Source organism: Crocodylus porosus, unplaced genomic scaffold (genome assembly GCF_001723895.1).
Source record: "Crocodylus porosus isolate Cpor-Errol unplaced genomic scaffold, CroPor_comp1, whole genome shotgun sequence".
Classification (NCBI taxonomy): domain Eukaryota; kingdom Metazoa; phylum Chordata; order Crocodylia; family Crocodylidae; genus Crocodylus; species Crocodylus porosus.
In genome coordinates this window covers 26,077,710-26,102,458 of record NW_017728914.1, presented here as the reverse complement: position 1 = coordinate 26,102,458, position 24,749 = coordinate 26,077,710, and the positions used below count along the sequence as shown (strand labels likewise).

The window sequence follows — 24,749 nt, the reverse complement described above, 5'->3', positions numbered from 1 at the left end:
GCTTGAACCTGATTAAACCAGTTTTTGGCCCACCATTAGGGATAGCCCTCTAAGTAGCACTGGTCTTTAATTATTAGTAACTGGAGGACATTGCCAGAAATGTCTGTTCAGTGTACATGTAGTCTAAGTCAGGGGCGGGCAATTATTTCGGGTGCAGGGCTGCTTACCCATTTTGGCAAGCTGTCGAAGGCCGCATGGGTAGCCCCACCCCTTGACAGGTGCCCCACCTCCTGGTCACCATCTTGGGACCAATGTCTCAGGGCCAGTGCCAGGAAAACCCAGGGTGGGGCACAGGCTGGCAGGGGTGTGTGGAGCTGGGCTGGATTGCACAGCAGGGAGAGGGGGGAGCTGGCCCAGCTCTATAGAGGCCCTGCTGGCTGGGACCCTGTACTTCTGCCGCCCTGCTCTGGGACTCTGGTGCAGGCCCCGTGCTCCTACTGACTCCCGGACCTGCTCACTCCCAGTGCCCCCGCAGCCCTGTGGTACAGGTGGGGGGCAAGACGCAGCCCCAACTCCGTGCTCGCCGGCAGGGAAGGAGCTGGTGCTGAGGCAGGGGAAAGCGGCCTCTCCCCCACCCCATGGCTGGCGCTCCCTGCTGCAGCGGCTCGCAGCCTGTGCAGGGCTGTCCTGAGCAGTCACAGGCGGCCCCATGTGGGCTGTGAGTGACAGCAGCATGGGGTGCCAGGCATGGGGCAGGCGAGGGGCCGCTTTTTCCCCATGCTCAGCATCAGATTGCAGCCTGCCCCCACTGCCAGCCTGGCCCCTGCATCAGCTCCGGGCTCGCCTGTCGGGGCTGCGCCTGGCAGCAGCAGCTGCTCAGCATGGAAGAAAGCAGCCCCTCCACTTGCTGTGCTGAGCAGTGTTTGTCACTGCCACCTCTGCTGTCCAGCGCCCGAGCTCCAAGCGGGCAGCAGCAGCGAACACTGCCTGGCGCAACAAGTGGGGGCTGCTTTCTTCTGCGCCAAGCAGCTGCATGGAAAAATGGTCCCTTGTCCACCCCGTGCCCAGTGCCTCTCTCAGCCCACCTGGGGCTGCTTCTCCCTGCTCAGGACAGCCCCTCACAGGCTGTGGGCGGCTGCAGCAGGGAGCACCAGCCACGGTGCAGGGGAAGGGTGGCTTTTCCCCAGGCCACTTTTCCTCAGGCTCCTTCCCTGCTCATGGTCCTCCCTCCTTACCTGAGTTTCTGGCGCAGTGCAGCCACGTGGTCCCAGGCCAGAAGCCCCTCTTGGGGCTTCTGGCGGGGGGTGGGGTTGGGCAGGCCCTGATGTTGCAGGAGCCCACCAGGAATTACCCTAGGTCCTACTGCCCCTGACGTTTTTGACAGGAACCAAGGACAGATCAGTATTTTCTAAATTTTTGTAGGGGCACTGCAGGCCGGGTAGAACGGCCTCATGGGCCAGACTTGGCCCACCCCTGGTCTAAGCCATGCCTGATTTAGTTGCTTCTAATCATAGAGCAGCAATACAGGAGCAACCCACCATTAGACTAACGTGTAATATTCATTAAATGTTACAGACATCTTCCATGTCTTTAAGCAGTGTTCCAGTAATGGTCTCACCACTGCCATACACTGGAAAAATCATTTTCGGCTTCTAATCCCAACTGCTCTGTTTACTCACTAAGGGATCAAATTTGGCTTTTGTGCTGCAGCATTGTTCTGAAAACTCATGTTGCATTGTCTATTCCCCTGTCCTCTGTTTATAGAGCATCCTCAAGGTTTTATGTAATTGTTCTATTCTTGAATTAGGAATCCACTTTAGAGGATTGATGAATGTAGATTTGTGAAACGATGGAATGTTTTAATCCTTTAAATGTCAGATATCTAATTCCACTTGATCCAAAATTAATCTGTTGGCTCTTGACCCCGATACAAAAGCCAGCTAATCTTTTATCCTTAAAATGAGACTTGATAATCACTAAATCTCTCTGGCGCCATTTCTGTATTGAGAACATCCAAAAAAATCTCTAGAACATATGTTTGTTTTCACAAAAATTCACTTTGCTGGCTGCTGCCTGGGCACCGATAGGATTTCTTAGGAATATATAAAATTTTAGCAAGCCTTGTAACGTTGTTACATTTACACTCAAGTCAATGCATACCTGTGTATGCCTTTGAGTTCCGAGATGAAGTTACACCTAGTTTTTCCATAGAGAAAAATGCAAGTATATAGATAAGAAGTTGAGAAGAAACGAGGTGAAAGAGGGAGGAAAGTATAGGTAAACCATTGCTGTCATTGTCCTAAAAGACTAAGTGGCCAAAAACATCACTCTTGCCTTCCTTAGCTGCCTTGAGCAATTTGACTATTACACTGCAGTTGTATGGATTGTGCAGTCTTCCATGCTCTGGGTGCAGAGCTATTTTTGTTGGCAAAAATCAGAAGTGTCCTGCAGGAAAGAGAGTAATGTTCATACTTGTTAGGTCAGCTCTACTTCTTACTGAAGCTGCCTAACATTATAAGACTCCATGAAACCTTTAAATTCTATACAGTCATAGAAAAGTCCATGAAGACACAAATGATTCTATTGCAGAGCTTTTTTTGAAAAATGTGCTTTTATTAGGGCAACGGAGCACACTGAACAGTTAGAATAAAATAAATTGTTAAATGGCAGTTTCTTTGCTAAGCACCACCTATCCAGGTCCCTGAACAAGGCAGAAAAAATGTGCTTATGTAAGTAAAGACTGCATCATAGTGCAGAAAAACTGAACTAACGTTGCATAAGTGAGCTTGTTTGTCATTTCTTTATTTCTGCCTGTCTTGTAATTCTTCTAACAGCTTTTTACCTATGATATGTTCTGTGTTGCAATGATACTGATTTAAAATACTCTTCAGGATCTCTGTTCTTAATTTCTTCTTTGATTTAATTTCTTGGGTTCTAAAGCTCCTATACTTTAAGTATTTTTTTAAGCTTTTGACTGCTATCACTTTTGATGAGCCATGTGACTTTGACTTAGGTGTCTATACCAAGGCTCTTTTGCTTAGCCCACCTTCAAGAAATATTTTTTATGGATTTTGTATAATATTCTCATTTATGCCTTTATAAAAGGTTTGGCAGGAAGACTATTCTCTTTGCAACCATGGCTGTGCAGACTGGCTTCAGCTTCGTGCAGATCTTCTCTACCAGCTGGGAGATGTTCACAATACTGTTTCTTATAGTTGGAATGGGACAGATCTCTAACTACGTTGTGGCCTTCATATTAGGTATGAACATGTCTGAATTGCGTTAATGCTTGCTTTGTATAGTGGTGAATGCTTGGAAGAACAAAACAAAAGTAACATCATTGTGGAGACCGCAACATTTTCCACCCTCCCTAATCACATTCATAAAGATATTTTTCCTTGGGAGCTTATAGGAATCTGGTTAAACAAGCATGACTATATGCTGAGTATATATTAGAGTAGATTATTATGAAAGAGTATTGCATACATCTTTTAAATAATAATGGGGGTGAAAATTATGTCAAACAAACATACAAAAACCCCCTACAGGATTTCCCAAGACCTTTAGAAGTGAAAAATGCAGAAGCAAGAAAAAAACCTGTTATCAAGTTTCCTGGGTTTTTTGGGGGGGGGGTCCTATTCAGTAAGGTAGGTGTACGTGTGTGTAGGTCCTGTTGATTTCAGTGAGAATGAAGTGTTTAAAATAAATCATGTGCTTAGCTCGTTGCCCGAGTTGCATTCACTAAGTACGTATGAGGGGAGCTGCTCACCTAGTGAATTTGAAGAAATTTCTGATAATTCATGCACAGTAATAGTCTTCAAGTAAGTTGGAAGTCATTTTTCAGTCCCTTGACCGTTCCTTGAAATTACAGTGGCACTGCAGTACCTTTGTTAGTATTTCTGTCCTTAGTGGAAATAACTGTTAAAAGAGGCATTCATGCTTTTCTCATGGAGAAATTTATCCTGTGCAATCTAGCCTGAAAACCTTGTTGATTCTCATCCTCTCAGTAGAGAAAACAGTTGCTGTTGCAATAGCGAAAGGGAGTGTTCGAGGCTTGTTATCGAAACAAACACATCTCAGTTTGGAAAACCATGTTGCCTCACTCCTTGCTCCACCCACTCATTTGCAGCTTTCTTTCTGCTCCCTGTATTTCAGCACTGTGACAAAAGATCTGGGGTCAAAATTAGGCTGGGCAGGTAAACCCACAAACTCAGTCAAGCTGCATGTTCTTTTGTCACTGCTGAACTGCGTTGTTCAGTAACTAAAGTGTTGTAAATTAAAATGATCCATATTCCACAACTATATGATGTATTAATCAATGATTTCCCAAGAGGTTAAATTATGGGGGGAAACTGTTTGTTTTTGCCAGTCAAATTTAATGCAGCTTGAAGTTTCCCATAAAGTGCATATGTTGAGCCAAAAAGAAAGGTTTTTGACTATAATTTCACGTGGAGTGGGCAGAAATGTCACTGAAGTGACTGGCAAATGCCACACCAGGGATGATTTTCTTCTAGAATCACAAAAAAATGTCCACTAAGTTTTTTAATTTTCTCCTATTTTATTTAATGTAAAAAAAAAAAGCCTGAATTTTAAAACAACGTGGCTGTGAAAATGTCAGGATGTTTCTTACTTGTATAATTGCAGCTTTGACCTAAAGGAAGCCAAAATTAATGAATTTAAATCACCTCATTAATTTCATTTTTATAAATTTATTTTAATGTTCTTTTGAAATATTAATTAAGTGTTTTAAGAGTGGCAAATTCCATATGCATTCAGATATTCAATTCATTAGAGAAGAGGCTTGACAGATAATCAGAATGACAATGCATCCTTTTTATGGACTTGGTACTTGGAATATTCTTATCAGCTTTGGCAAGCTTTCGCTCAAGCCACAGTCTAAACGACTGGGAAATGATCTTAACTTTTGATGACGGTAAACTGTACCATTGCAACCCCAAGTGCTGGGAAGTTGTTTAGGATGTTAGGTCCTGTTCATTGCATGCTGTTCCTAATGCAGGTGTATATAAGTACTGTAGGCAGCTGTCCTGTGTTGTGGGATGGGACACTCTCTCCAAAACTTTTTGCCTCTTTCCCCTCACCTCCCCTTAAGTGATTTTTTTTTCCCCCACTTAAATCGGTATCCCTTTTCTTGTTCTTACTGAAATGCAGGTGCTCTGTAGGTTGGATTCACCCCTACCCTTCCAAAGATGATATTGATGTGTGAGAGAGACCAATTTAGTGACTTAGCTGATGGGTTTATTGGGAGTCCCTGTGAGCCATGAGATTGTTTTTCTGGCTCTTACTAGGCAGCATGAGTAGAGCATGCTGAAGGCTTTTAGTTCTGGAAATGTGAACTTTGCCTGTTGCACGGTAGATATAGTGGTTTCTAGAAGTAAATACCTTAAATGACCGAAATATGGAGCTTGAGCTTCCCTGTGTATTTTTAGTTTCTTAGCCAAAAGAAAAACAAGTTCTCAAGTAAATCTGTGATTTATGAAAAATAATATTGTAGACATTTATCATTAAAAATGGTTGCTAATGTTTTATTGATGACTGCATCTGAGAGTAATTTTTTCCCATTTTATATTCATTAGAGCTTTTGCTAGGCATAGAGCTTCTAGAGAGAAACAATGGCCCAGGCATGTTTACAGCAGGCATTCAAAGTCAAGTACATTATAACCCAGACACATTTAATTGACAGTCGTCCTGTTTTGTAAAGTAAGGATCTTACCCAAGATTTCCCCATTTTAAATCAAACATTATGCCTAGAAGCCAAACAAAAGACTTGAATTGAACCATTAACTATTCTTAATTTATTTTCTCAAAACTCACAACAACCTAGTAAGCCCTGAAAAAACTTCACTAGGTGATCTAGAATGATCCACTACATCTGGCAGGACTGGTCCTTCCATTAGTGGGAATAACTTATTTTTTTCTAAGCCTTTCTTGTAATTCTGTAGATGCATCTTTCAGCCTGGGAAAGCTTTTCTGTATTTTTTTTTTTAAATAGTCTCAGACGTTTGTTACTCTCTGTATTCAAAGACAGTTACTATAAAAATATACCAAACTGTAAAGACACAGGTATTGTCCCAGAATTGCAAAATTGCTCTTTTTCCGGCAAAGGAGAAGAAAGACAAGGAGTTCAGGTAAATGTAAATGAAAGGCTTGCTTTAATGTTTTAATATTTTGCTCTAATAAATGTTTTTGAATTGACTAATCTAAAATTGTAGGAATTGAATACAAAAATGTAAAATTCCACATCATTGCTTTAAATGTCACACTTCTCCTAAAACAACCTATAAGTGCATGAAGCACAAGCAAACAGACACCAGAGGAAATTTCTGTAGCTCTCTCGCAAAAAAAACAACAAAACCCCAAACAAAACAGCCTTGGAAGCAACCTTGAGTGGAGAGAAAATGCTTTTTTTCAAATTGTTTACAGTGGAATTATTCCAAAGACTTGGCTACTGAAAGGCTGCAGTCCAAAATAACAGGTGTCTCTTGGACTGGTTTTTGATCTTGGACTTTTCTGTCGTTATAGCAGTATTCAATGATTTGATGCATTACATAACTAACATCCCAAATTTCTGTGACCTTTGTCTGTCCACTTGATGGATTTTTATTCAAGTCCAGGTCACATTCTGGGAACAATAGACTCTAAAGCCCATAGTGATACACAGTGTGTGTAGCCCAAGAGGCTTTAGGATAGAATTGTTATGCCAGGATATTTTTCTTTTTGTTTTGCTTTGTTTAGTTTGCTTGTTTATGGGTAAGCTATGCATTTTATTGGAGAATAAGCCAAGTGCTTGAAGGCTTATGCTGCTCATGTCTCTAAAGGATTAGCTACTGCATTAGCACTGTGCTCTGTGTGAGTCAGCTGCCAGGCTTCGTTTTCATTTAGAGATGTGCATCTATAACAACATCTATGTTACAAGATACTGTCCTCTTTTTCATGTCTTTCAACCTATGATTTTTTGCTGCTGTTCTTTTCCAAAAATGAAATAATAGAAATTGAGCTGATATCAATAAATTTCTCACCTTAAAAGACTCTGCTTCAGTTGACTGTTTACATCAGTCCAGAGACGTGTCCCCCTACAATATCATTCAAAACTGGGTTCGATGTTAACCCTTTAAATTGGTTACAGTAAGGATCACTAAACAAGGAAAACCAAATTAATTATTTGTAGAGCATATTGTGAAAACTCCTGAGAGTATCATTAGTGATCTGTCTCTGAGAATCTCCCATAGGATGGTGTTAAAAAGAAATTAATGGAAATAAGCAACACAATGTGGAAGCTCAGACCCACGGCTAAAATTGATTTTGGTGGTTGTTGTTTAATTGTATAAGATGTTAACAGTGCTGCTGATCAGCCCTTCTGGTATGAACTACCTTCTTTTTTCGTGGAGTAGACTAGTGGCTCTTTGCTTGGAGTAGCTACTTCCAGCATCTAGTGGAGCGCATCCAAATGGCAATCTCATAATATCCCAGTACTGCACCTTTTGTGACTCAGTTATCTACAACACAGTTATCATGGTGCAGCGTTAGGATTGTGGTGCAGTTGTTCTTTTGCAGAATTTTCCTTGCAACCAAAAACACCTTCAGACTGCTGGAAAGGAATTGTGTCTCCCCATTTTCTCCCATTTCCTTTCTTTCCTTGCACCCATAGAAGAATGAAGAGAATCCTAAATAATTTCCCCCTGCCTGTTCAGTGGTCATCAATGCTTTCATGCTTCCAGGCAAAGCAAGAGAATTGCTCTTCAGTAGAATTAACTCTACCAAAGGCACTTCCAGATCACAGAAGTTTGAATGTGATTTTAGAGCAGTGATTCTCAACCAGGGTGCAACAGCACCTTGGGATGCCTTGAGATCCATTCAAGGGTGCCACGGGCTGCCACTCAGTGTTAGCATGGTAAGGTGTGCAAACATGATTCACAAGATAAACCCATAGACTTCATATAGGAATTCATGGTTTTAAAAACAGCCTGAACTGTTGTGGTCTTTCTGAGCTCCTTGCAACAGAAGAATTGCTCTCATTTTTCTGTAGTCAAAACACAGGTGAAGACTAAGAGCTGGCATTGTCTGAGGACTATATCGAGTGTCATGAGGAGTGCCCCAAATCACAAAAGGTTAAGAACCACTTCTCTAGTGTTATTAACTATGGCTCTTCTGAAGAATAAACAGCCTTGAGAGATCATACCAACTTCTCTGCCGTTGGTTCTGTCAGCTTTTGCAATCTCCTAAAAGAGGCTTCCTCCATCTTTTGGCCAAGTTGTCATACTTGTGGCCTAATCCTTGTCTCAATGAAATCAATCATAGACAGTCTTTTGTTCCAGTCTACAAAGGAGTTTCTCCTGTCTGGAATTCAAGAAGGGACCCTTGCTACTCTCTTTTCCACATTTCCCCCACAAAACTCTGTTAAATAGTAAAACTTCTTAAGAGGCAAGAATTCTTCTGGGTGATATCTTTTATTGGGCCAACTGTATGATTGGGATAGACATAAGTAAACTTTGGGGTATTGCAGAACTGTTCCTTAGGCTAAGGTGGCAGAAACTTTAGCTATTGTTCAGAAACTGCCCAGGACTTCTATTTTTAAGAGCACCTGATTCAGGCTTTCAAAAGGGATTAATAAAATTCTGCACAGTGTTTTACAGAAAATGCAGAGCAAGGGGAAAATTCATGAATAAGACCTGGCTAAATCAGAAAGTCTCAAATTGTTGGTTTAACACCTTACAGGTCAGGTGCAGGGATCTGGCTGTCATGTGGTGCTGACTCTCCTGCTTCTTTCTAGCTCCCAGTCATGTTAATGAGAGCTAAAATGCACAAATACTTTATAATGTAGGTCATTCCTGAAGTGGCTGGAGGGATATCAAATGAGCATGGATGGAGGGAAAATGGCCTGCAGCCTTGGAAACAGGAGGGAAGGGTCCACATAACAGTCTCTTTATTAAAATGTGTTCCCTGTTCTGCAAGTGTTTGAACAGTTGACTTGAGAGAGGATGCACATAGAGATGTGGAGGCCCAGAAAAAAAACCTGAAAAGTTTGGAGGAAAAAAACATTTTCCCCGTCTTTTTTCTGAGACCTTTTTTTGGTTTTTTCCAAAAAGTTGAAAATTTTTGGAAAATTTTTAAAAACCTCTTATGAAATATTTTCTTTTAGAATGATGAATAAAATGTTTAAGATCAGGTGTTCATATATTGCTACCCTTTACTCACCAAAAATGTTTCCTAATAATTATGTAATAGGAAGACTTTTATGTGAGACTATCTACAGTATCATATTGCAATTCCTGTACACCAAGGACAAGCAGTACAGTACAACTCACATCTTGCTCTTGCATTTGAATTTCTGTCCCAGGGGGCACTGGCATTTTCACAAGAGAAGGAAGAAGGATTCAGTGCCTTCTTTGCTTGTGGACTTCCTCTGTTGTTGACTTTTGGTCTAGAGGTTGGTGGATCTGTTCCTGTCCTCCTGACTGGGCCTCAAAGGACTGGGAGTAGACACTGGCGGCAGCATCCATTTGTTCCTGTAAAGATTAGAAACAAGGAGCTTATTGCCCTGCTTGCTCAAAAGCCTCAGGAGAAGAGACAGACCAAGTCTAAAAGTTTTGGAATTAGAAGGAACCTGCCTCCTCCTGGCCCTGTGACCGTGAGATCCACAAAAGTATACAGAAGCAGCACAAAGGAGCTGAAAGAATGGGCTAAACTTGCATTTTAGTGATATTGTGAAGTTGGACACTCTGCAAAAGATCTATAGAAGAGCAAAAGAAGTTATAAAACATAAAAGATACTCATAGCTGCAATCTTTAAGAAGAAGCAGGAAGAGAAGAATGCAAAGAATAAAGTAGTGACACACTCAAGCTCTGTAGTAAAACTAGATGGGGTAGAGTGGTGATCTCATTTGAAAATTTACTAAAAAACAAAGGAGGTCTTCAAGAAACAGTAATAACTGAGGATCTTAATGTACCCAGAAGTGTAAGGAACACTGTGCTTAATGAGGATGTCTTTTGGGTTCAGCTGCAGAACTCCCTGAAGATTCTAAGGCCAGTTTCTTCAGCAGTCACTGCATCTGAATCAGACAGTGCACTTTTGTCAAACATTCCTTACCAAATTACCCAGATAAAATCAACTGTTTTTGAGAATCTAAGTGCATCTCCACTTACAAGTACAGAAGAAAGAAAAGTGAAAGACTGTTAACAGATAGGAAGAATTTTGTTGCCAATCAATTAATGCTGCTGCAAATCTTGTGGATCCAAGGTTCAAAGGCAGACATGTTAGTGATGATAGCATTGCTGCTGCATTTGACTGAGTTACAAAACAAGCAACACACTTAGGACTTGATGTTGGAAAGGTACTTTCAAATGTTGCAGAATACAGAGTATCTTCAGGTATTTGGTCCAGGAATCCAGTCTGGGACTCTGCCAAGCATATCCCTTCTGCAGAGTGGTGGCAAGACCTTTGCACATCACAGCATCTAATTCCTCTTGTTTCTCGCATGCTTCAGATTCCTCCATCTTCTGCAGCATGTGAAAGAAATTGGTATTAGACAGTTTCATGTAGCAGAATTTGTGTTCAATGAGTCTTGTTTTTCCCCCTTTTTTCTCAGCTCTTTTTCGAAAAATGAGTGCTTTCTGTATCTGCTTGACACTGTGGAGGAGACTAAGTTCAGAATACATTATAACTTCCTTTATTTTACTATAATGTTGATGGTTTCTTCTATTTTCAACTTTAATTTTTGCTGTTTCTCATAAACTAGCAAAAACTAAGAGATGCTAGGTTCCTTTGAGTTCAGCAGCTTGTAGCTCCATTTGTAACAAAAATTAAAAGCATTTTAAAGTAAATTCAATTAGTAAATTTGTAATTATTATTTGATTATACTTTTAAATGTAATAAATGTACCAAACATGATATTTTTATGAGCAAACCAAGTTATACAGAATTAATGTTATATTCTTAAAGTACCAAAGTGAATCTAGATCTGTAAAGGGTGCTAAGAAAATACGTATTGCATATATTTCAATTTTCCCAAAATTTCTGTTTTTTTCCGGGAGGAAAAAAATCCCAAGGGAAAATGTGTTCTGTTTTGTTTTTTTCTCCCATGGCTTTCAAATTTCTGGAAATTTGACATCTCTAGATGCACGGAACAGGAAGAAATGAAAGGTAATGATTGGAGTAATTCAGGAATTGGAACTAAAATCAGTATTTCCAATATTGGTAAGACAGGACTGATTAAAAGCCACTGTCAGTTTGCTTTACTAATAAAACATGAGGCTGTTCATCATGTTGTTTATTCTTTCAGCACGTTGTTGGGCTAGCAGGCTGAAAACACAGGGTAGTTCATTTAACTGTCAGGGTTTTATTATGCAATAGTATATTTTTTGAGTTGTAAATACCCTGAGGGGATAGTTTATATCTATTTTAATTAGGGATTATGTGGTGTCAATTTTTTTTAGTTGTTTTATTTTCATAGGAACACATTTAGACACCCCCTACCTACCTTCCCTAGGGCCAGATCAGTGTTCTGAGGAATCTGTTGGAGCATTTCAACCAGCCGTTCCTCAATAGTGGTAGAATGCAATGCTTAAGTGCCACACTGCCAACACTGGGTATTGGCTGGCAGAGGAGCAAGTGGAGCTGTAGCTCACTGCACTCAGGTAATCAGAATGTCTTCAGGAGCAAGAGAAGTGAGTAAAGCAAATCTGACATTGGATTTTGTCAGTACTGATGATATCCTATTATATACTAGGAAGAGGTGGCATTATTCTGCGTAGAACTGCATCTAGTATAGTTCACTTAACTTTAAAGATGTAGAAAAACTCAAAAGGTGGAAAGAAGGGTCATGGGAAAGATCAGAGGCAAGTGTAAAGGGACTCTCATGCAAAGACGAATTTAAAAGGCTGACTTTGCAAAGGAGGGTGGACATTTAAAAATGTCCTAGGCCAAGATTTTCAAAGACAGGCGCTTGGAGTTAAGCACCCAGACAAGCAACATGATTTTTCAGTAGCAGTGCAGTTACTAGTGTCATTGAAGCCCATGGGATCTTCTGGGTGCTCAGCATTTTGCAAATCTGGCCAATGAAGGTCATGCATGTGTCCTTGTTTTTCTTCTTGCATGACACCTGCTTTCAACAATTAGTGACCCTGTTGAACGTGCCACTGTAGGAAGGCACTGAAGCAATGAATTTGCAGAATATTTAAGTCTTGCTCTGTTCAGGCAGCTAACAGCCTCTGCAGTGAACAACTTGTGCCATTGTTCTGTTCTCAAGATTCAAGGCACAAGTTGATCCCCGTGGTATGGCTGCATTTCTATAAGGAACTGGACTGTGCATCACCAGATACATATATCTTCTTCAGAAGCACCTGTCCCTGACTACTGTGGGACACATTACAGAGATATGGGGGCGCTATGGACTAATATGCCAATTCCTGTGTCCTAAGACAGGGGGTCGGACTCGATCTGCTCATGTCCCTTCCGACCCTAGAAGCTATGAAGACTATTACTATTGAGTTGCTAGTTCAGTTTAAATTTCCACATCAGAGTATTTATAGTCACAAACGTCTTTGAACTGATGGCAGTTGAGGACAAAAATTCAAAAGATGTTGTAAATTGTTTTTTTTCCTCTGGTGCCACACTTTGTAAATAGCAGATTTCACTAAAGAAATGTAAGACTCTTCCCTCCTGTCTCCTGAACAAGTGTTGATACTAGTCCTGCAGAAATGTAGAAGGCTAGTGAAAGAAAAGTTCCTTTTTTATTCAGATATTTTATATGGTTCTGCAGCAGCACAGGTGTTACCAGGAGAGAAGTGAATAGTAATGCTGTATTCCTTGAAGTCTGTTTCTGTCGGATCAGCAGGGGACGCTGGATGTCATGTTTCCACACAATATGATAGCTGAACTTTAAAACAGCATAACTTCAAAATACAATATTCAGTTGAAATCTAAGGGACTCTTCCATGAAAGTAACATCATTTTAACGTTCCTTTAATGTTGGGTCAGAACTCCTTGACAGTGACACTTTGTGTTGTAAAGGAAATGGCTTCTTTTCTTTTCTAAATCTTTTCTAAGGTTGTATTTTGGCTTATTCTTGTAAATGTGAAAAAAATACTTAGACATGGATTAAAAAATAAAAAGAGTTTAAATGCTAATCCACACTCCCTTGTTTTGAACAGGCACAGAAATTCTTGGCAAATCAGTTCGTATTATATTCTCTACATTAGGAGTTTGCATATTTTTTGCAATTGGCTACATGTTGCTGCCACTATTTGCTTACTTCATCAGAGACTGGCGGATGCTGCTACTGGCTCTTACTGTACCTGGGTTGTTCTGCGTTCCACTGTGGTGGTGAGTTTAATTGTATTGCAAGGTGTTCAGCTTCAGGAAGTCCTTTCTGTAGCTGATTGCCTCTTTTAAACTGTGATATAACCAGTTGGGTTATAACTTCAGTTGGCTGTGGATTTTTGTTTCCTTCACTTCTCGGCATTGTGGTTGCCAACTGAAGAGCAGTGCCTTGGAGATGAACCGTTAAGCCAGTTTTAAACAAGTGTCTGTGTAATCCCCATTGACACTGTGCGAGTCTGCCTCAGGCTGGCTTTCCAGTGCCGTTTAGTAGTTCTTTCCAGACTATCTGACTCTTAGCTTCATATGACCTTTACTGCCTTTTTTATCTCTCATTGCTGATTTGCACTGTACAAGCTTTCCTTTCTTACTTTTTCTTTCATTTGTTTTCTGAAGCTTATTCTCTCTATATAGATACAACTGCTGGAATATAATAAAATCTTCTTTATTGAAACAACACACAAGCTGTGCATCTCGCAGTGTACAGTGTTTCCAATGAACAAAATTCTTGTGTAATCTTCTGCCACTACCCTATGTAGCTGCATCATTATATACGACATATCTTGCCCTTGAAGAGGGAGGGGGATCTCTTTGAATTTAAATGACTATAATCTTTTCCCAACTCGTGTACTCTCGCTGACCCTGGCACCAATATGAAACAAAAAACCAAAATCTTAAAAGTCGGAGAAGTTTAGTGGGGGAAACAATGCTCCCTGGAGAAGTCAAATGGTGCCAGGCTCATTTGAAAACAAGATTCTAACTTAGACTAAGATCCTCTATCTTGTTCCATATGGGAAGGTAGTGAAGCTGGAGGGGATCTGTTCATGTGTAGAGAATTACCTGTTTGAATCGGGTTGCATGTGTGAGGCCTGAATCAACACAAGGGCGATCATAAAGCATGTAAGAAGCGAGAGTTACAACACTCCAACCCTGTTACTATAAAGAAGTACATCTTGGGTGTTGTACCCAGATTCCCCACTAGAGGGAACACCAAAACCATGTTTATGTGAGTTAAAAAAAAAAAGAGGTGCATGTCAATCCTGCCTTCTTCCAGGCAATGTAGTATGGTGTAACTTTTCTATCTGTGCTCAGACTTAAAGTCCTGGCACGGTCTGGATTGGTTCAGGAAACGGGGTGTTTGTTCTTCTGAAGTGGCCTTTAAAAATTGGAAAGAACTATGGATTAGCCCAGCAGTCTGTAGCGGATCATATGTCAGCAATTTTCAACACTTAGTTTATATGTTGTGTAGGTAGTATGTGCTCCAAATACTAGGTAACTCTCACTTCCAAGTGTGGCTTGATGGATTAATAGTCTGTAGCAGTGCAGAGACCCTTTGTAGTACAAGTACCTGATACCATACATAACATTCAGTTGCACAGAATGAAACCAGGCATTGCTGTCCCTTAGAGCAGCATCAGCAACTCCAGAGCAATCCGGTGTTTGTTAATCTAGCCTAAAGAAACCTTCTTCTCAGGATCCTGTTCTCTCTCTGTGCTGGCTTAAAAATCCTCATTCTATAAAGGGGCCTGTCTGGCCCCTTTATAGACTGGGGGTGCCTCACTTCCTGCTCCTTGGAGACCTGTGTTTATGGGGGGGGTCTGTGCATTTTAAATCATTTATGAAACAAATCTAAAGTAGGTGAGACTCCTCGGATCCTTGGTTAAAGAATTCCATTTAAATCAGCAGGGACTGTTAGATGCTTTACCTGGCTTCTGCCGCAAGGAGAACCTTTTCTCTGTTCCTTCTGTATTCCTGTTCTCCTTTGACCCCTGTATGGCTGAGCACACAGCTGAGATCAAAGGTGGCAGTTCCTCTGGGAGAGGGCATGTATTTGAGCTCTGAAAGCCCATCAAGGGGGAGCTTCTGCGAAGACCTAAAATTGTATCTGGGGCACATGCCTTAAGGTAAGTGTTCTTGGCCTTTTCTTGGCAATTGGGTGAGCTGAGATGAGATGGGCTAGAGTGTGCACCCTCCTGCTAGGAATTCTGTTTCCACTTTTTGTCCAGGAACATGAGTGCCTATCACAGGTCTGAAGCCTCTGTAGACAAGCGTAGTAGGTAAGGATCATCTGGCCTTTAGGCTTTATGAGAAATGCCTGTCTGACAGGGTTTTGCACCCAAAGTGCCAACAAACCATTGTATCACATGGGTAAAGAAGTACCGTTAGGCACTCTTTCCTGTATCTTTACTTTTTTCCAGTTGCCAGATTGCCAAAGGAACAAGCAAGCTTCAGCAGCAACATAAAAAAAAAAAAAAAAAAAGACGTTCCTTGCTCTGCACATGTAGCACTCGGATGCTGTATTTTGAAAACATGACCCTCCTGATTCCATCTGTCCAACCTTAACAACCTTTTTCCCAGAGGCTGGTCCACACTCTGCTCTTGGCTGTCTGTGTGTTGGTTTTTGTCTGTTTTATCTCTGCACTGCTGTCATCCACCCACTGCTTTACAAACTGACATACATTTAAATAAATATTAAAGCTCTCCCTTCACTCACCCACAGCTTATTATGTACTCCCAGTGTGAAAAGGAAAGAAAACATAGACAATATGGGAAGGCTTAATGTTTTGTTTGGCCTGGTCAGCAGATGAGAGAAGAGAAGCTATGCGCAGGACATCTGTGTTGGGAAGTCAGTGCACTAGTTTCCTGGAGAGAGCCTTGTTTTAGAAGGTAGGGGTGGGAAATGTGGGGTATTTCCTTTGCTCCCAAGAAGGTGCATGTTTCCTTCAGAAAAGAGTTCTCTCCTTTCATGCCAGTCTTGCCCCGCAAGTTTCTCTCTCGTTCCTTGAAGCCACCTCATTTCTGATATATCAAAGAAAGCCATAGTTTTATGTCACTCTTAAGTAAAACAGATTAAACCAGACTTATGGACTGTGAAATCCCATCTTGGTGAACTTAACCTTTCTGCAGGGTTTCTGCTGCTTTGTTTTGTTGTTTAATTGCTGAGAATGTTAAACCTTTTCAGAACTGTTTCCCCAATAGCAGTTTGCTATCCCCTGAATGGAGAATTGGTCAGATTTCCTGTGCAAAAGCATTACTGTAAATGATTTAATTTGAAATGCTTTTGGAATCCATGATATATGCATGCAGGCTCTTTGCAACTCCTTTGCAGCTGACAGCATTGTTTTGTTATTGAACAAGAGAGAAAGAAACAGCTGCTGAGGATAAATCTCAAAAAGAAGTATATAAATATCTGCGAGAACTCCTAAGGACTCTCCAGATAATTTGCACTGATCTTACTGAAAAATCCTGGCTGGGGCACTAGTGAAAAAGTGTGTGGCCAGTATTTTCCTAGTTGTTGTTTGTTTGTCCACATCACAAACATTGAATAAATATTGCCTAAATGATATCCTCTGGGTCTGGTGCAGCATCAAGATACCCAGGTGGATGGAGACTGAGGTTCTTTGGCAGCAGTGTGTTTTGTGTTCGGGGGGGGAGTTTGCACAGTATCTGCCAGTAGCATTAGACTCGGATACTCAAAGGTATTTCGGTGCCAGTGCCTCTTGTCATTTCCTTTCAAGAAATATCCAATCAAAAAGTGAGAGAGAGATACTCCAAAGGTGTCCTGAATACCCCTTGTTTCTGCAGTCTGTTTGTTTGTTATTCATTGGATGACCTGTAAAGTAATGAAGTTGGATTGAGGTCCTAATTTTACTTTAGTAGCATAAAAACTATTAATTGGGTGGCACTTGAGGCCTTTGAAAAGAATTTTAGCAGCTGCCATGCAGGCCACTAGGTTATCTGTCAGGAAAGTTAGTCTCTGACCTGTTCTTCCAGAGAGAAGAAGGACCACAGACTAGGAAGGGCAAGACAGCAGTTGAAGGATTTAAAGCTCAGAAAGAAAGGGGTGAAGGAGATCCATGCACCTCTGTTCTGTGTTTGATATGAACAGTCATGATCATGTTTGGATTGGTGAAATACAGTCATAGCTGCAAGATGGCACTGCCATGGTCCTCCTACCTGACAGGTTTTGAGCAGCTTCTCCTATGGTAGGAAAGTGGTGTGTAGAAGCTCTCTGAGGTACAGAACTTTTAAATGTCTGCACCTTCTTTTTTTTTAATATCCATTGCATAGATAAAGCATTTGTGTGTCATATCTTCAGCTTCCTGTGCCATTCCCATACAGCTGGCTTATATATACTTGATTTTGATACCAGCCAGAACAGAAGTTACTTATTAAATGGCAAAAATATTCAGTTTCATTGATATATATTAGCTACCCCTTTCAGAAATAAAAAGCCCAAACCAAGAGCGCAGCTAACTTTAGATATGTGTACCGAAAAGGGGTCCAGTCATGCAAGCACTTAGTCAGTTAGGTTACCGGTGTACTTGTAGTACCATTGAAGTCAAAAGGACAATTCATGGTAGTAAATTTACCCACATGCTTACATGCTGGCTGGATTGGACCCTACCGTAAGAACCAATCTGTTAAGGGGATGGGAAAAGATATGTAATGAACACAATCAGTGGAGTCACGGGATTCCTGGAAATGTGGAGTCATTTTATTCTGAAACTTGTTGTAGGGTCATTCCTGAATCTCCCCGGTGGCTGATCACTCAGAGAAGATTTCAAGAGGCAGAAGTCATCATCCGAAAAGCTGCTAAGATGAATGGCATTACAGCCCCAGATGTGCTGTTTGACCCTGTGGAGGTATATTTTTACCTGTCTTTGATTTGCTACTTAATAATTCTTCGTGTCGTCCTGTTTGGACAGTTCGCTTCCATATTCTTTTGAAAAGCCAAAATAAAAATAGCTCTGCCACCAGATTTGTAGCTAATAGTTCATATTTGGCATGAGCCATGCTGACAGTAATGCAGCTGGCATCACAAGTGGAAAAGTAGAAATTAGACTTGCTTTTCTATTTTGGTAGTAAGATCTCTCATTTTTAGTAATGACTCTCTGTGCTTTTCAGTTAGGAACAGGCTCTTATAGGATGGAATCTGTCCCTGGGAAACCTGGATTGCTTCCTCACCCAGATGAGAAAATCAAAGGAAAATAAACTTTCATCTCAATTGGATGCAGCATTCACAGCTGATAACTTAACACTAGCACTTCCAAAAGAGAGGTTGTATGAGGGGCAGTTGTTCTGGTGCCCAAAGCTTTAAAATATATGACTGCTAGTCAAAAATACCAAGGGAATAAGCAAGGCTTCACTGATCAACCACAGCACAGAACTGAAGGAGTGCACCTCATTACTAAGGATGTGCAGAGTGAAGGCAATTCCAGTGTACACCTAGCAGTCTTTCTGACTTGGTATGCTGCCCTTTTTGATAAGTTCTTACGTTGTATCTTCTATAAAATTGTACTATGTGATAAATCTACTGCTTGACAGACTAAACTGTGCACATGCCCTTTTGTTTTCTTTTTGCTATGCCACTTGTATCTCTTCTCAAAAAGCAGATGGGCTCTGAAGATACGAGTCCTCCTCTAATAGCTCTCTGAGACAGAGGCACCACCCCTATTTCACAGCCATAGCTTTGTTGCATCTTTTAATGCTGGAAATGTTTTGGGGGTTTTTTTCTGGCTGCTGTAGAAAAGCTTATCTGTCGTCACTGCCACCTTACTTTTGGATTAAAGGGCAGTCTGTTACCCTCTCCCTCCATCCCAGCTGCACAACTATGAGTATATAGCCCTAAAAGTCATATCAGATAGCAGTTTATAATTGTACCTTTTATCTCCTGTTAAAGTGATTTTGGAGCCTGAGAACTATGTTGTACAGAAAATTTTAGAAAATGAAATCTTCTAGCTAGCCAATTCTGTACAGCCAAGGAAGCAACAGTTAAGTTTTGCCCAGACAGGCCACAGTACCATAATTTAGTCTGTGGTGCTTTGTCCCCATGGCTGTTCGGTCCTTAGTTGACTGTTCCCCTAAAATTACCTTAGTATCTTGTATATGTTATGTATACATGGCATCTATATACTACACAGTTGCCAGAGAATAGCAACTTCTTTCTATACCTAGGTCATGGCAGGGGACCGGACTTGATGATCATACAGGTCCCTTCTGGTTCTATGATTCTGTGTATAATTTATGGCCACTTACTCAAGCAGAGGGTAATTCTTAGGTGGAAGGCTTATCTCTATGCTCTGAATTAGTTTGATCAAACCAAGGAAGTCCGGTGGGTGTGTGGCAGAAATCAGTGGAGAGCAGCATGGAAACTGTTTGCAGCACCAAGCTAGGTCTCAGCCTCTCTCACCAAAGAGAGCAAGGGTGGTAATTTTCATTCTGGTGAGTTATTGAGCTCCATACTAGTTTTTCTCATGTGCCGTTGTAATTGATTACTGCTGATACTGTGTAAAACCTAGAATTCTTACTCATTTTTTTTCTTACACCGATTGTTAATTTCAGCTACAGCGAGAGATGAGAAATTGTGCTGAAAGTAACCACTGGTAATGAGGTCACTTCTAGGAAGGGTTTTTAAGGCACAAAGGAGGAGAAGTTCTTGCAAAGATTTCCTCAAGAGAAGACCATTGGAGTACAGGCAATCTAACTGTTGTGGCATCAGAGCTGTCCTTTGCCACAAGTAAATTAAAGAAGCATTGGTGGTAAAGAGCAACTAAGTTTCCTGTCAGTGGAGTGCTTTTGCTAATGCAGAACTGGGTGGCTAGCAGTGAATGAGCATGCTGTCTAGTTGTTCATCCACTGAGCTTGAAGGAACTTGCAACCTCCGTGTGTGTGTGTGTGTGTGTGTGTGTGTGTGTGCGTGTGCGTCTTCAGCTGATTTCCCGTAGCTCAGACTGATCTGTGAGATCTCCCAGGGAACAATTCCCATTCTTAGAAGAGCAAAGGGTTCTTTTGGTTTTCTTTTCTGTTTCCCTTCAGATGCAGGATTTGAATCTTCAGCAACAGCAGACATCTGATCTCTTTGACCTTTTCAAAAACCGAAACATCGCAACAATCACTGTTATGTCCCTGCTTTTGTGGCAAGTATTAGTGTCACCTGAAAGTATCCAGTCAATGAAACAATGCCTGATTTTGGTGCCTGATACAAGATTATGTAATAACTGGTCTCATAATCTGGAACCTGTTTATATATGGGAACCTCCATGGGGTGTGCAAACATGTAAGCAGGGAGTGTGAGTGTGAGCACCCAAGCGCACCAGCAAGATAGCTGTACCACCAGACCATTTATGTATTCAGAATACTGTTTAAAAATGAAAAATGACTACAACTGTAGCTTCCTCTCCATGTGAATTAACTGTTATTTCTTGGGGTCTATGTAAGCCATATTCATGTTCAAAGCCACGCAGGTTCAGTGGCAGAACAATAATTGGAACCCAATGCCATCTTATCTTCTGTTTGTACAGTGGAGTTCTGATACGTGTTTGGGGCTCCTAGATATCATAGTTTCCTAATCCTTATTCCTGTAGAAAATGCCACCTCCCATTGGAGAAACCAGTTATTTCCTTTTGGACATCAAATTGAAGTGCTTTAAAGTCTGGAATCTTTACCACATAGATGAGACACAGTGGAGCTCTTTGATTGGACTAATGAGTGAAATTGAATTTGCTGTAGGAAAAAGTTCACTGTAAACAAGATTGTACTTGGTGCTTTGCCACGCACTGAAATGTTTCAGGACTTCACTGTGCTAGTAATAGTGTTTTGCCATTATGAAAAACATGCACTGAGGTTTTCATTAAATGAACTACAAATGGGAGGAGGGACAGTTGAAACAGGTTTTCTAAAAGCTGCTGTGAAGCTGATTGTTCATGCATTTTTAACATTAAAAGGCTTGCACTATGTTGCATCTGTTGGAATTCCTAGTCCATCTCAGCTGTGTTGAGGTCTTGTATTGTGCGGTTCTGAAGCAGGATCTTGAGTAATGTAGATGTTAGAGCAGCATTTCTCTGATTCTTTACTCTTTACACCTTTCTCAGGATGCTGACATCAGTTGGTTACTTTGGACTGTCACTCAGCACTCCTAACTTACATGGAGATGCCTACATCAATTGTTTCCTATCAGCTGTCATTGAAGTTCCAGCCTATGTGATTGCTTGGCTGCTCCTCCGGACCCTGCCTCGGCGGTATTCGATAGCTGGCACTTTGTTCTTAGGAGGAGGAGTTGTTCTCTTCATTCAGCTGGTGCCCACATGTATGAGCTTCAACTCATGATGTAGAAATAAAATACCATGACTATTTTATGATGGCATGTTTATTGTTCCAGGAAGAAGTTGGGAACCAGAATGGTCCTGGGTCACACTTATGCTAAATCTTAGTTGATTCTGGCCTGATTTTTCCCCCCCATATGTAGTTATCATTGATTTCACATCTGAAAATCAATTGTTTACTAAACTATTTAGAGGAACCAGTGCATAAAGCTGGAAAAATAAAGAACCAGTTGTGATCTTGGTGGCTCTCTAGTTAGAAAACCTACAAGTTCTCCTGATGTAGACAGCAGTGATATTTATGTGCTGTGCTGAATAAGGATGAATTTAAGCAAGCCGTATGTTGATTTGCAGAGTCAAAGCCTTCGTTGGTTTTAAGAAGGTTCTTATACTGAGAGAGAATCAAATCCTCAGAGTACAAAATAAGGTGCCCATGTCTATTGTTATCATGTACCCTTGGGTAGCTAGGAAATGTAAAATGTAGGGATGGGATGCTGAAGTTAAATAAAGTGGCTTTATTATAAGAGCAAAGAAACAAAAATTGGGGAGGAAATAACCCTTGGGGTGTAAAAGTACATAGAAGTCATGGTTGCAGGAATCAAATGTAGATTTATCATCTTTATTTGATTTTTATTTTCAGCCCTACACATCCTGTCAGTCATCCTAGTAATGCTGGGGAAGTTTGGGATCACCTCAGCATTCTCCATGCTCTATGTCTACACTGCTGAGCTCTACCCAACCATAGTAAGAAACATGGCTGTTGGAGCTACCTCTATGTCTTCCAGAGTGGGCAGCATCATTGCACCTTACTTTGTCTACCTTGGTAAGATGCTTCCTATGACTTGGCTTGATTTTGAGCACAGAGATCAGAAAACTGCACAGAAAAGTCTTTTTGCATAAAGTTGTCCAGTTGGAATTGGCCTGGTCTCTGGCTTCTGAAATAGCATTTCAGCCCTGAGTGTGATGTAATGCCTCATTTGGGGTCTCATTTTTAGGCTGTTACTTGGGTTGAGAGATTCTAAGTCATCTGCAGGGCAGTTCCATTGTGGGCACTGAAAAAGGCAGGGGTCTTGTGGAATGACTGCATGGGATTAAGTAATTTAGGACTGTACCATGTTATGTGCACATACAAGGGGCCTCAATGAATGTTTTGCAGACAACTTCAGTTCTGTTGTTCTCTAACTTTGAATACTTGATTTCAGTTTTGTGTGTAAGGTCGTAGGTTAAAAAAGAAGGGGGAAAAAACAAGCTGGGCCTAACTGCCCCATCTATAATGAAAGGCAAAGAGCATGTTGTAGGAATACTTAAGTCTACAAAGTTAGAAAATACCTCTGCAGAAGTTGCCTATGCAATTTTGTGGCCACAGTCCCTTCTGCCCATCCCACCCAAGCCTGACTCCTCCTGCCCTAACGCCCCTCTAGCTGGGTTGCTCTTTTTTGGTTGCTTTTCCCCTCGCTTTAGCTTTTTATCTCTGTCCTTCTCCAGCTTCTTTATTCTGTGCCTTTCTTCCTCTGCCCATTATGGGATCTCAGACATGTGTCCCAAGGGCCTGCCTTCAGCCCCTCGCTCCACTGTTGGAGACAGTCATGTATATTTAGATAAGCTTAGAAGAATTTTGTGGGCTCTTGATCTTTGCTTCAGTTAAATTAGGCTGTAGGGTTCATCCACCTAGTGACCCAGAGAGAGATCAAGTCACAATTTTTTAGCTTGCCCTGCATTATCCAGAGATCTTCACTGCTAATCCTAACTCTCTGCATCATAAAAACTAGCAATTTATTTTTAATCAGAAATTTATACTGTTATGTCACAAGTGCATACTTTACTGCATTAAAAACTCTGTTTCCTTTACTTGAATTAGTTTGACTTTTTTATATCTTGAAATATATTTTAGTTACTATTGGCAGGTGCTACAAACAGCTTCAATCTGTGATTAATTTGTAGTGGTGGTAGGGTTAAGTAGAAATATAAAATCACAGATTATTCCAAATGAATTGTACATTACGCTACTGTTGTATGTATCCACGAGCTTGTGGTAACTGTTGGTGTATAACCAGTGTTGCTATATCCTGTATTCTGCCAGGTGCTTATGATAGGTTCCTGCCTTACATTCTCATGGGAAGCCTGACTGTACTGATAGGGATTGTTACTCTGTTCCTTCCGGAAAGCTATGGAAATCCTCTCCCCGAAAACTTGGACCAGATGCTAAAAGTAAAATGGTAAGTGGATTTAATTTTTATAGGCAGATCCACTCAACAAATTACACTCTGCAGATAAGTATCTTGTCAGATGGTTTCCAACAGAACAAAACATTCAAAGTGACCTCTGATTTTTTTTCTTGTGGTAAGTTGGGAGCAGCTCCATATCACATGGGTACAATTTAAAAAAATTAACTACAGTATTAATATGAGATTAGTAAAGAGCAGGGGTGGGCAAAGTCTGGCCCACAGGCCAAAACAGGCCCACAGCAAACTCCATTTCCCAGCAGCCCTTGTGGCAGCAGCTGCTTCTGGCTACTGTCACCAGACCCAGTCTCATTGCCCACCACCAGGGGTGGGACCCGCATGAGAAGGGCACATGGCTGGGATGGCATTGCAGCTGGGAGTGAGATGGGTGGGGCTGGGAAGCCCCTGAGAGCTTGAGAGGGGGGAGAGGCCAAGGCAGAGCTGTGATCCATTGCTCTCCGGCCTCATCCTGTCACCACTGCAAGATCCTGGCCCTGACCCTGGAGCACCTGCCTGCTCAGCCCTGTGCCCTACCTGCACCACTACAGGCCAGTGTCCATTTAGACCCTGGGAGCATGGGGCTGTCATGAGCATGTGGCTCAGCTGGCTGGGAGCAGCATAGACAAGGGCTGTTGGGAAATAGAGTTCAGCCACCAGCCCGATCCCTGGTAAAGAGGATGTGCATTTTAAAAAGCAGTTCTGTTGTATTTTAATGTTTTTTTGAAACAGCATGGCTCAGTGACTTTCAGAGTCAGGAATGCCTCGGGTAGGGTGTTAGCATTTTACATCTATTCATATTCTGTAGTTATAGAAGCATAATCAGCACATCACACACTAAAGAGTAAATGGGAGTGTTATCTTCCTACATACTTAAATAACATGATAGCATTACGCACACATGCACGCACATGCACACGCACCAATTGCCCGTCAAGAATGATGGGGAGAGGGAGGGGTGGCTGGAGACAGAGGTCTGTGTCCACCCTCCCCACTCCCTCTCCCCACCCCACTGCTTTGGAGCTGGGCCAGGCTGCCCTACCTCCATCCCCTGAACAACGCCTGTCCCACCCCATTTGCTCGTGGCTATTACCTGCAGGGCTGGGGGCAGGGCGTGGCCAGCGGGGTGGGACGGGGCCAGCAGCGCTGGCTTTGC

The 24,749-nt window shown here is 41.5% G+C and overlaps 1 protein-coding gene across 2 annotated transcripts in view; it reads left to right on the top strand.

The window, feature by feature from the left end:
* Positions 1-24,749, top strand: part of LOC109310074 (solute carrier family 22 member 5-like) — a 91,363-nt gene that overhangs the window by 18,670 nt on the left and 47,944 nt on the right. The window contains exons 3-9 of one of the 2 annotated variants that reach the window (XM_019535042.1): positions 3,046-3,200; positions 13,107-13,278; positions 17,792-17,918; positions 20,092-20,192; positions 21,147-21,361; positions 22,015-22,197; positions 23,455-23,590. The exons of the other annotated variant lie outside the window; for it this stretch is intronic. Coding sequence (XP_019390587.1) covers positions 3,046-3,200; positions 13,107-13,278; positions 17,792-17,918; positions 20,092-20,192; positions 21,147-21,361; positions 22,015-22,197; positions 23,455-23,590 — 1,089 coding nt within the window. The remainder of the gene's footprint in view (positions 1-3,045; positions 3,201-13,106; positions 13,279-17,791; positions 17,919-20,091; positions 20,193-21,146; positions 21,362-22,014; positions 22,198-23,454; positions 23,591-24,749) is intronic. 2 annotated transcript variants of the gene reach the window in all.